This window comes from Neopelma chrysocephalum, unplaced genomic scaffold, assembly GCF_003984885.1.
Source record: "Neopelma chrysocephalum unplaced genomic scaffold, ASM398488v2 Primary Assembly neopelma1_24, whole genome shotgun sequence".
Taxonomy (NCBI): Eukaryota; Metazoa; Chordata; class Aves; order Passeriformes; family Pipridae; genus Neopelma; species Neopelma chrysocephalum.
In genome coordinates this window covers 29,790,355-29,802,571 of record NW_020897693.1, presented here as the reverse complement: position 1 = coordinate 29,802,571, position 12,217 = coordinate 29,790,355, and the positions used below count along the sequence as shown (strand labels likewise).

The following is a 12,217-nucleotide window of genomic DNA, read 5'->3' as shown; positions in this document are numbered from 1 at the left end:
TAACAGATGAAATAAACAGAATTTTCTGTAATTGCTGAAACGCTGGCAAATTTTTCACTGTGTGACACCTGGTGAGACTACTGTATTTCAGAATTATGCACTGCAAATATAAACACAGCTTTGTAGTTTATAATATAAGCACAGCTTTGTTTAGCTCAATGAAATGCAAACTGCAAATAACCTGCTACTAAATAACTGTAAATAACCTGCTACTGCCTCAATTCCTCAATTACTTGCAGAGTGGGTAAATACATGAATATTGTGAAACACATGTCAATTTTGAAATTAGTAAATATCCTAAGATGGAACATGTTGCCAAAACACAAAATACAGAAAGAGGAGAACAATATTAATCTGCATTATGTATATACACTTCTGGTACATATACTCTGTGGATACACAAATGAGTGTCCACAGACTCTTAAATGTGTACTAAAAGACTAAAAGATTACAAAAGTTTGAAAAACAAATACTAAGAGTTATTCATGTTTCTGACCCCCTTTGCTACAATTTCCCACTGCAGCATCTCACTACTTTCCTGTCTTGAGAATTTAGTGCCATAATTAATTTGGCAAGTCAAATGCCTTCAATGTTAATCTCTTGATAGAGCACCCTTCCTAAACCAAAAAGTGTTAAAATCCATACTAAAAAAAAATAATCATCTGGCTTCAGTGCAGTGTGCTTTCTTCCCTTGCTCTTTACATTTACAATAAGAATAATTTGCAGCATTGATTCACTATTACTATTCTGGGCATCCTTTCAATTCATTTAAAATATAGCTACAAAAAAATCAGAGCCATCAACCTGTTACTGTTGTCTTCCTCTCGACCCAATACGTGCCATTCTCAGCTAAATCCCATTTTGCTACTCCATCTCATCCACTAATACACTCTCTCACTCATTTTATACTACTGAGACACAGTTTTTTGCCCACACTTATAATGCTTTCATCTTTGACATTTACCATGTAAGTGACAAAACACAGTAAAATTGGAACTTTCTGCCAATTTGCTCAAGAATGGATCTGAAGGATAACAAGTTTTTGCTATCCTTAAAATCCAAGGCTTGCACCTATTATTTTAAGACACTGCCAAAGAGTATGAAGGTCAATCCAGGAGAGAAAAATAATCCCTCAGACAGTACCACTGGGAATGACAAGTGATGTACTCTCACCACTCCAGCTATGTAGTAGCTCCAGCCTAGGCTTTGGTTTAACTTTCCATTCCTGCAAGGCAGGGCACCTGCCTCTTAGGCACTGCAATATTCAGTGCAGCAATACCGATGTCCCCTTCTGCAGCTAACCTACAGCAGCTAGAAAGAAAAAACAGACTTCTTTATTAGTGGAAAAGAATAAAAGAATGGCATTAGGTCTCTCCTGTAGTCCATATTTTGAAATTTTCCATGTAAGTAAGTACCACCAGTATTCCTGTTTAGCAAACACTTAAAAACATGCTAGCTTTCAAATTCATGTCTCCGGAGTTCGCTCCTGAAATCATTCCTGCTTGCTGTTCTTCTAAAAAAATTGGTTATCAAAATTATTCTACACATGTAGCTTGTTACTTTAAGGTCCTTTTTTCTGCCATCCTCGAATTTTTCTTAGTCCAGTTCAGACTGTCAATTATGCAGGGCTGACACTGATAGCAAGATTAAAAAAAAAATAAATAAATCAACCTATCATTCTCCACGCACTACAGAGGACAGACAGATGTCTTAAAACTGAGTTGCACAAAGGTCTGTATCCTAGGCAGTAAAGTACTAAAGCCAATGGAAAAAAATTGCCAGAAGTCTCCAGCAAAACCTTCTTTATGGCATTGCTACTCAATTCTAAGATGCCTGAAAGCACATCACTGCATGCTTTAAACCTCTCCTAGATCAAGGTACTTCCATAAAAACAAGAGGTATGATAGGAAAACAAAAAATTATTTATTTTTTTCATAGTTCATACTAAGGATGCTTATTCAAGAGATAAGGCTTATTGGACTTTTCTGTCTCTGCCTACAGGGATCTGATCAGCACTTCTACAGTCTAAAGAGACCAGAAATGCTACTGAGGAAAAATCAACTAGAATCAACTCAGCTAGGTTGGAAAAGACCTCTGAGATCAGAGTCCATCCTAGAACCTAACATCACCTTGTCAACTAGACTATGGTACTAGGTGCCACATCCAGTCTTTTCTTAAACACCTCCAGGGACAGTGACTCCACCACCTCCCTGGGCAGCCCATTCCAATGCCCAATTACCCTTTCTGTGACAAACTTCTTCCTAATGTTCAACCTAAACTTCCCCTAACTCAGCTTAAGACTGTGTCCTCTTGTCCTATTGCTAGCTGACAGGAAGAAGAGACCAGCGCCCGTCTCTGGACATGCTCCAGCACTTCAGCATCCTTGCTAAATTGAGGGGCCCAGAACTGAACACATCACTCGAGGTGCAGCCTTACCGGTGCCAAGAACAGGGGAAGAATCACTTCCCTGCTCCTGCTGGCCACACTGTTCCTGATACAGGCCAGGATGCCAATTGGCCTTCTTGGCCACCCGGGCACACTGCTGGCTCATGCTCACCCTGCTGTCAATCAGTATCCCCAGGTCCCTTTCTTCCTGGCTGCTCTGCAGCCACTCTGTCCCCAACCTGTAGTGCTCCATGGGCTTGTTGTGGCCAAAGTGCAGGCCCTTGGTCTTGTTGAACCTCATACTGTTGGGATACAGCCCATCTATTCAACCTGTTCAAGTCCCTCTGCAGAGCCCTCCCACCCTCCAGCAGATCTACACTCCTCCCATTGGTGTCATCTGCCAGTTTGCTCAATCCCCTCATCCAAGATCATCAGTGAAGGTATTAAACAAGACTGGGGCCAACACTGGTCCCTGGGGGACACCACTAGTGACTGGCCTCCAACTGGATATTGAATAGGCCAAAGTCCACCCTCTGAAAGTCGGTACACTTGTTGATGCCCCTCCCTGTTTAACTGAGTATTGAAAACTATCATTTCATTGTCACTGTACCCTAGACGGCCTTGGACCAACATTATCTACCAAGATCTCTGTTTGTAAACAGCATGTTTAGCAGGGCCCCACCCCTAGTAGGCTCGCCCACCAGCTGCAACAATATGCTATCCAAGCTAATTTGCTTGGAAACTCCTAGAACTTCCAAGCCTTCCACATTTCTTACTACATATTGCAACTTACATTCATTACCTCTTGTGCTATTACTGTGCATGTCCAGGAAGAATCTATCGTCACCTTCTCTGCACATATCCATTAGATAGTTTGTATCTCCCTTTAACTGCCTCAAAACCAAAAAAAAACCCTAATTCTCAGTGTCTCTTTACGCATTACATGCTTCACCCCCCCTTATCACCTTGATGGCTCTTTGCTGGAGAATATATATGCAAGGTAGCATGTACCATCAGAAGTTAAGCAATTGTGTATGTATCTGCAAAAGAGATTTTAATTTCTGATGAATATCAGCTGTGGTGAATGCCAGTGGTAGTTTACACTGATCTCAGGCATTTTTAACAGATATATGTCACTCACACACATACACACACTTTGAGAACCTGAAACACAACATTTATTGTGCTCAGTAGAGAAAAGGTATAATAAATTCATTTTATAAATATAAAAAAGTATCAAAGGAAAATGTTTAGATTTACTTGGAAGTAAATCTATGTCTTGGAAGTAAATCTAAGTCTTTGTATGCCTGTGCATCTCTCAAGAAGCGATAACTCACTACAGTGCTGAACACTGTATACACAGAATGATGTCCCAAAAATGTGAGACAAAAAAGACAGTACACGGACACAAAGAGAAGTCGAAGGACAACTCTTAGCAAACCATACTAATCAATCACGCATATGGCTCAGCGTGTAGTATCTAACTGCTTTACTGAAAATGTTCTTGTTGTGTATTTCTTCCAAATCAAATACACATTATTCCTCCTCATTTGGAAAGCTTTCCACCTAGTTTTTCCATTGTTCTGTTTGTAAAAAATGTATTTACACACACAGACATGTAAGCTGGTGCAAAACTGTGAAAATTTACAGGATGAAAAATTTATAAGATTTAACACAGTGTTATGAACACACATGCCAAACAAGATCAGACACCATATACAGAACATTATGCTGCATAGAACGCGCCCAGTAAAACAGTCAATTGTAGCTATTTACCGAGTATAAATACACTTGCTCTCAATACCTTATCCATTTTTATCTTCCCATATGCAGCATTAACATACAGCTAAATAAACCACATTTAAAGAAAATTTGTCCTCAAATCCACATATGCAACCTTTCCAATTTAAATGGTGGAAAGAAGAATGCCAGTAACTACATATACACTTCTCAGTTGCAACTGCACATAAAAGTTTACTAATATGTCAAACAAAACCAGTATTGAACATCTGTAATTTCCTCTATAGAGATCAGTCACTTCAGACTGATCAAAAACTCAAAACAATACAGCCTCCATAGTCTTTGCTCTCCAAAATTAAATACTACTACTGTTTCCAAGTTAATTTAATCCCAAATCTTTATACATAAATTTTTACTGTTCCATTCACTTGACTGTTGCTTTTATGGCAGCTTTCTCAGAGAGGCTCTTGAAATATCCCAGATCTCACAACCCACAGTCTGCTCTCTCCCGACCTTTTGGCAGGATAATTGCCACAATATACTGCAAGGCATACAGCAGGATTATGCCTGCACCCTTCTAATTGCTCCTTTGCCACTGACCTGTCAAGCTGTCCTCAGAAAGAAATGAGAATGGTACTAGAAAACTTACCATACAGACTGTATGGGACAGTGGTAATAACTATTTGAAATCCTTGTCACAAAAACAGTTCAAATCAGAGAACAAGTTTTGCTTGCCTTCTTGTCTTTTTTTTTTCTTTAATAATCTTTATATTTCTAAGGTTCTTAGCTGTCTACTTGATACTTATTTCAAAAGAGCTTTTCAGACACATTACTGTTCAAGTACAGGCTTTAAGTGACTCTCAAAAAAATTCTATCTTTACTGTACTTAGCCTAAGGTTAATCACTTCCACAACAAATACACCAAGATGATGCATTTTGAGGTAGCTTGTTTAATCTGAACCCCATACCATAACACTGAATCAAGACACACAGAATGAAGGAACAAGTGCTAAACAGGGCTAGACAAAAGAGTAGGCAGCTTCTGAAGTGTATATGAAGTGAAAACTGAATTGAAAAAGCTCAGTGCTATAGATGACACCGGAGAACGATCAAAACTTCCTTACCTGGGCTTATATTATACCTTTTGAGAAAAGAACTACCTTTTAAAATTTAAGTAAACAAAAAAATACTCTCTTCTATCTCACCTACAGACAAGCAAGATTCAAAGGAAGTGATAACAGAGGTGAAAGAATTTTTACATGAAGATAACTGTGACAGGGAAATAAAAAAAGGTAAAACCCAGATAAGTGACAAAGATCACCCTGCAGTGTAAATGGGTCTACAGTACATCTAATTATGTTAACAAAGAAGTCACTTCTTAGCCACAACAAAATTTTGGATAATTTCAAGGCATGTAAACTAGAAATATATTTAATGGAAATAATTATGAATATGCTTATACAGATCAAATATTCTATTACTGTTCCTAATTCACTTCTGCTACAGATGAAAAATAATTTCCTTACGTATTTCTTGTTCTTTCAACAACTTAAAATCATCACTGTCCTTCTTTTCTATGACCAATACTTTTGTTATAGAAGCAATATGCTATATATTTCCATTTATATACTAATTTGACACAAACACATCAATATATAGGTAATGTACGTAATATAGTATTTTAAACTGTTAACTCTATTTTGTATTATAAGGCATATTTCCTTCAAATTGTGCTGAAGGAAAACAGTATGATGTGTTCCAGAAAACCACTCTTACTCATGAGATATGGATTACCAGTGAAACACCAAGCATTACTTTTGGTCTTCAACATTATTGCCTGTTATCTATCAGTCTGACACCATACAACACAAGAACCAAGGTACCTTCTCAGATTAGACATGTTGCAAAAGGAGAGCCTAGATTTTAAAAGTGACATCTTATCTGAAAAGTGACATACAATCTGGCCATATGAAAGTAGACGTGACAAGAGGCAATAATGAAGTTGGACTCTCGACTGTGCTGAAAAGCCATTCATGCACCAAAGAGGGACAGATATACATGTATTACAAAGAGTGAACTTACATGCAGTAAGTATATAAGAAAGTATAACATATATATTTAACAAACATATTTTCCAAAGTAAGAATTCCAGAAATTTAAATAGCTTCCACGTAAAAGAAAAGCATTTAAATACTCATTACAGGCACAGATCAATTATGAGTCAACAAGTCCTCATAAATGAATTTGGAAGCTGAGAACTTCAAATGCTTTATTGCAGTATCTGAAGCATGATAAACTCTGGAAAACAGATTTGTTCATATGGAAAAAACCAAACAAGCATTCAAAGTTATTTACAGAGTGAACACATAGCATTGATGCTCTTAAAACAAATAAAAAACCTCTCCATCACCTAACAATAAAAACAATTATAAAATACCAAGAATTATTCTAACACAGAAGTCTGGGAACCTCTGTGTTTTCTGAACTTAAGAACTTAATACTTTATCAGCTTGCTTGAATGCACAGGGGCCCCTTATACATATATTATCCTACAAATCTAGATTAGGGAGCTAATTTAAATGGTTTCTATGCAGCTAATGAGACAAAGCAGCTATTTCTTAAAAATATGGTTTCAGAAAGTTAAATACAAACCGAAGTATTTTACTCTTAGAAGAAACTTTATCTGGTCAAACAAAAGTTAATAGCTAAGACCAACCAGAACAGATAAAGAGAAAACAAGAAAAATTTTCAAAGTCCCCCACAAATCACAAAACTACTAATATAAAATGGAATGACAGTATCTTTAAAAGCATCATCACATGCTGTCGTTCTCTCTTGGTTAGGTGTGGTCCTACAGTTAACCTCTTCTTGAGACTGACTAGTAACTATGTCAGAAGGTAGAGTACAGCTTTAAAAACAAAATAGCATGTCTCAGTCTGGAAAATGCATTATTTCTTTTCTAAAAACCATCTGTACATCTGATAGAACTTCTGCATTTCCCTCTGATCTGTAAGCTTCTTTCTTTGAAGGAGTAGATTCAAACAACTTTTTCCAGCACAAATTTAAGACTATCCTGGTCATCATGCACTAGCAAAATGCATGTAGGAAGAAATTTAGCTGTAAAGCCGCCTTCTTTCAGAACTCAGGTTCCACTCTCAGGCAAATCAGCGATGCCCTGAGCATTAATGGACTTGTCTCGTTCCCAAAGGATGGTCAGACAGCATGTATCTGCATCACTGGTTGCTAGGGAGCAACAAGCTCATTACACGGCATCATCGACACCCTCCACAAGAATGATGGCACAGGCTTCCCATCTGGGGATACCACTGACTGAAGTAAGGGTACTGGAGTGCCCACCAGCCTTCAGTCTCCCAGGGCAGAGCATGCCAATACAGCAGGTGCTAACTTTAGCTCTGCCTTCAAGGCTTTACATTCTAGTTTTGTGAGCCTGGCCAGTGCAATGCAACACACAAAGAGGTCAGAACAGCCTTCCACAGCTGTTGCCATCATACCCCTTACTTTTAGAGGCCAGTTCTAGACAAAGATGTTCCTCTCAAAATTGTGGCTTTTCTGACTAGAGCAATGAGTGCCACTATTCTAAAAGCCATGTTAAAGGAGAATTCTGTAAATATGGGAAAAGGCTGAAAAAAATATTCTTTTCAGTTGTTAAGGGAACATAAGATTTGGAGGCATTTAAAGAAGACATACAGAAACCTTGTGATCTCCAAGCTGTAGACATTAGATCCCTAAAATGGATGTCAGCTGTGGACAATATGGGTCACTTCAAAGTCTAAACGCGCAACCTTAATGCATTTTTTCAGCTGTTTGTCTCATTAGCACTTCACAGATCTATTCACAATAAAAGAAAAAAAAATCTGTCAAAAAATAAAAAAGTCACCCTGCTTCTACATGCCAGGAAATTTATTAACTAACAATCTATCTGCATTTTCCTGTACTTGTCACATGTCAAATGCCATCTAGGAATTCTTAGTGCTGGTGAATTAACAAGCACATAAGGGAATACAGCTGTAGATATGCATAGATACCTATACATTCAAGTCCTTAGGCAACTTCAAAATGCCTTTTTTTTCATGCATAAAGAAACATAAAAAGAAATGAGAAGGCAGGCAAATTGGGGCAATTCACTCATCAAATGCATGTAACAACAGCTCTATTTGAAGGGAATAGGTAAATGCAAAAGTATCAACTTTCCCTCTTACGAGAAGTTAAGAGTAAATCCGTAAGAATTTATGAAGAGCAAGATACAAAAATGCTCACCACTAACATATGAAATAATGTCAGGGACACTCATGTATCAGTTAAATGTATTTTAAAATAACTGACTAGTTTGAAACATAAATATGTACCTAAGTCCTTACCTGTCTCAACAATTTTTCAACAGCTGACATTACCATGAGCCCTCTCCACACAACCGGGGCAGTCTCTTCTATCAAGAAACCCATAGACATGCTGAAACAACAAAGCAAAAACTTAAGCTCTCCAGCACAATATCAAGTACATTTGAAAAGAAGCTTGATTTAAATTAAAACATATGCTCACCATGCGATTCCATAGTTCTTAAGGGGCCTCATTAGATTTTCTAAAACAGAAGCAAACAAGAGTTTGGATTTTTTTGAAGGGGAGTTGGTTTTGTGGGTTTTGGGGTTTTTTAAAAGAAATACGCTTATGCATTTTTTTATCTTTTAAGAGCAGTTTTTCCTCTCTTCTTAAACAGTTGTCTGTTTTTCCCTCTCATCCCTTCAGTATACATTTACCTATTCTATACAAGAATCTGACCCCACTTTTAATTAGGTCGTTACATTTTACTGATACCATTCATCTTTTGCCAAAATAACAATTTATTTGCCCATAATATAATGTCACTTTGTGCTGCCAAAACCAACTTGATCTATTTTCATGAAATCCCCATGCTGCGAAGCATAAATTCCCTACTATGCAGCCTTCTACTTCTGCAATACTTCACTAAACTGAGTCATTTATATCAGAACAAAACCAAAGTCCTACGACATGATGGGATTTTAAATATTTTTTTTAAACTGTGTTATTCATCAATCTCATGAATCAGAAGAACATCCCCATTAACACACTAGAGTTTTGGGAATTTATCTCCTTCTGTTAAGTCTGCTTTGGAACCCAGAGTAGAGGTACTAAATAAAGACAGCCCTAAATTACACATTGTCAGCAGCCCAAGGAAAGAAGTCCTGGATTTCTTCAGGCTAGTAGTAGTCTGCAGGCTTCTAAAATTTCTGTAGGACAAAAAGATGCTTATTTGAATATTGCAGAGGTAATGTCCTTGTCATGCTTCATATTCCTATGCTCTCAGGTGTCAAGAAAAAAACAGAGGAGGAAATGCTGTAATTGTACTGCTGGTAAAGGGGTAAGCAAGCAGAAAGCAAACAAAAAGAGAGAGCATTCAAAACAAAACCTTGCAAAAGCCAAAACTCGTCTTTATAGTCTCTGCCACCTAATTCCACACCTTATCTCAAAATGGCACGCACACACATACAAAAGGACAAAAGGAATTTTCCTCGGTCTAGCTGATGTCTTTTAAGAGCATGAACAGACAGGAATCAGCAGAAAATAGAAAGAATACTTTAAGCAATAAAAAATATATTATTTTGACAGAAAACTTTTATGCACCCAAAGCAAAATACATAGACTAAAATAAAAACAATGTGAATGTAATGCAGTGCATTCAAAGCTGAACTCAAAATTCAAAAAAAAAAAATCAACCAAAAGCACACAAATTAAACAGCTAAACTCTACAGATGAAAGCTTTCAAGCAATCAAGTAAGTGGGCATTCAAGACATGTAATTTTGTAGAAATACAGTTGAAAATAAATTGGATGTTTTGATTTACAAACCAAAAAGAACAAAATAGGAAGCTAAACAAATCACTTGCATGACTATTGCATTCAGAAATGAGTATGGAACTATTATTGGAAAAGAGATTGGCTTGGACTGATACACTCTACCGGTGCATAGAGCTCTTCTTGAGTTGTGCAGCTCTTCAGTGTTTACTCAGGGTTTGTTTTGGTGGCATTATGCTGTCTAACCAAATTTCTAGGAACCACGGTCTTACTTCTCCCCCTGCAGTAGGACAGTTTTGTTATGAAGAGGTTGATGACATCTGAACTTCAGCCCAGAGCCCTCTCTAGGCACTGCTTTGGTGTCCTTATAAAGAACATATATATCGCCACAAGTTAGAAATATTGACAGAAATGACTGCGTATTTATCTGAGAGGGTTTTTAAAAAAGTATCTGAAAGAGTATATATCATTGCAGATTCACGGTCTCCATTTTTTACCATGAAATAGGGACAATTTTAAGACAAAACAAATTAAAACAAAAAGGGGAGACCAATTTTTGATGTTCAGCACATGAGGACCAGGAACTGGAGAGTAAGATGAATGGAAAAGATACATTCATTCTGGAAAGTTTACCAAAATACTAAGCCACTTCTCAGTTCAATCCAACTGCTCTGCACTATGTCAGTCAAATATCAAGAGGCTAACATCTCAACATCCACTACCTGCATGGACCATTTCTTCTGCAGAAGGACTACATACACAGCCTCATCTCACACACGTTCAGAGATCTCCCTTGCCTTCACTTTGGTGGGTAAAACAGGAGAGTTGCTGTGAGTAGACAAACACTGATCTACAGAGCAACCAAAGGGGCCTCTGTTGTTAAATCTATCTCAAATCTCAAGTGCTTCAGTGGGCTCTGGTAATCACCCTTGTCTCATCAAAAGCAACAGGCCTTCCCTCTCTTTCGCCCTGGGACTGGTGAAGATCTTCTAAAACATAACACGTAAAGAAGATTTAGCTTAATGAGATCTCAGTAACATCTCAAATTCCCATTGCTTTGAGAGTATGCTTCTCTGTTATCAGAGGCCTTCCATACAGCTCCAAAAATTCAACACACGAAAAACCAGATTTCTTAAAATCACAACACACAGCAATACTATGCCACCTATGCCAAGAAATCAATGAAATAGCCTTATTTAAATTTTTCCAGTAAGCTTGATGGCCCTAAATAAAAGGATGCTGTGTTTTCTCTGAACATAAAAAATCAGATCAGTAGGATCAACAGAGCACCAAGGACATATCAATAAATGCCTTTTCTGATAGAATACAAGTAAGGCACTAGAAGAGGCAGACATGCAAATTTGTAACAGCATTATAGCAGACTGATGATTAGAAGATCTCTAGGACTGGTCTGAAGGCTGGATTGTTACTCATATGGGGAAGAATGACATTGATGTAATGAAGATGGATCTTCCGCATTTTGGAATTATTTTTTACTAAGCTTTTTTTCCCTCCCAAAAAACATCAAGCCTTGCAGACTATCCTGCCAAGGTAACTGAGTTACTCCACTCCTTCTCTGAAAAGGCTGACATAGCTGTTCAATGGTGGCTGCGGATTAGTACAGCACAGAAAGTATGTACAGAGCTATATATATATATAATTTTGGCTTGGATAATTAAATTTCTTCATAGTAGCTTGCATGGTGATATGTTTTGGATTCGTGATGAAAACAGTGACAATAACATAGAGATATTTTAGTTATTGCTAAGCAGTGCTTGCACAGTGTCAAAATCTTTTCTGTTTCTCACACCACCCCACCGGCAAGCAGGCTGGGAGTGCACAAGGAACTGGGGAGGGGACACAGCCAGAACATAAGATCCCAACTGACCAAAGGGATATTCCATATCACATGGCATCATGCTCAGCTTATAAAGCTGGGGAAAGAAGAAATACATAGGGGGACATTCAGAGTTACGGAGTTTGTCTCCAAGTAAGTTACACATGATGGAGCCCTGCTTTCCTGGAGATGGCTGAACACCTGACTGCTCATAGGAAGTAGTGAACTGATTCCTTGTTTTGCTTTGCTTGTGCATGTGTGGCTTTTGCTTTCCCTATTAAACTGTCTTTATCTCAACCCACAAGTTTTCTAGGTTTTACCCTTCCAGTTCTCTCCCCATCACTCTCAGGCAGAGTGAGCCAGCAGCTACCAAGTGCTCGGCTGCACATCAGAGTTAAGCTACAAGGAGCCACTTTGATTCTTG

General features: G+C 37.9%; 1 protein-coding gene across 1 annotated transcript in view; it reads right to left on the bottom strand.

The window, feature by feature from the left end:
- NUBPL (nucleotide binding protein like) overlaps positions 1-12,217 on the bottom strand; it is an 87,332-nt gene that overhangs the window by 46,655 nt on the left and 28,460 nt on the right. The window contains exons 5-6 of the mRNA XM_027698391.1: positions 8,686-8,725; positions 8,505-8,595 (exon numbers count right to left, since the gene is read on the bottom strand). Of these exons, the coding sequence (XP_027554192.1) occupies positions 8,505-8,595; positions 8,686-8,725 (131 nt within the window). The remainder of the gene's footprint in view (positions 1-8,504; positions 8,596-8,685; positions 8,726-12,217) is intronic.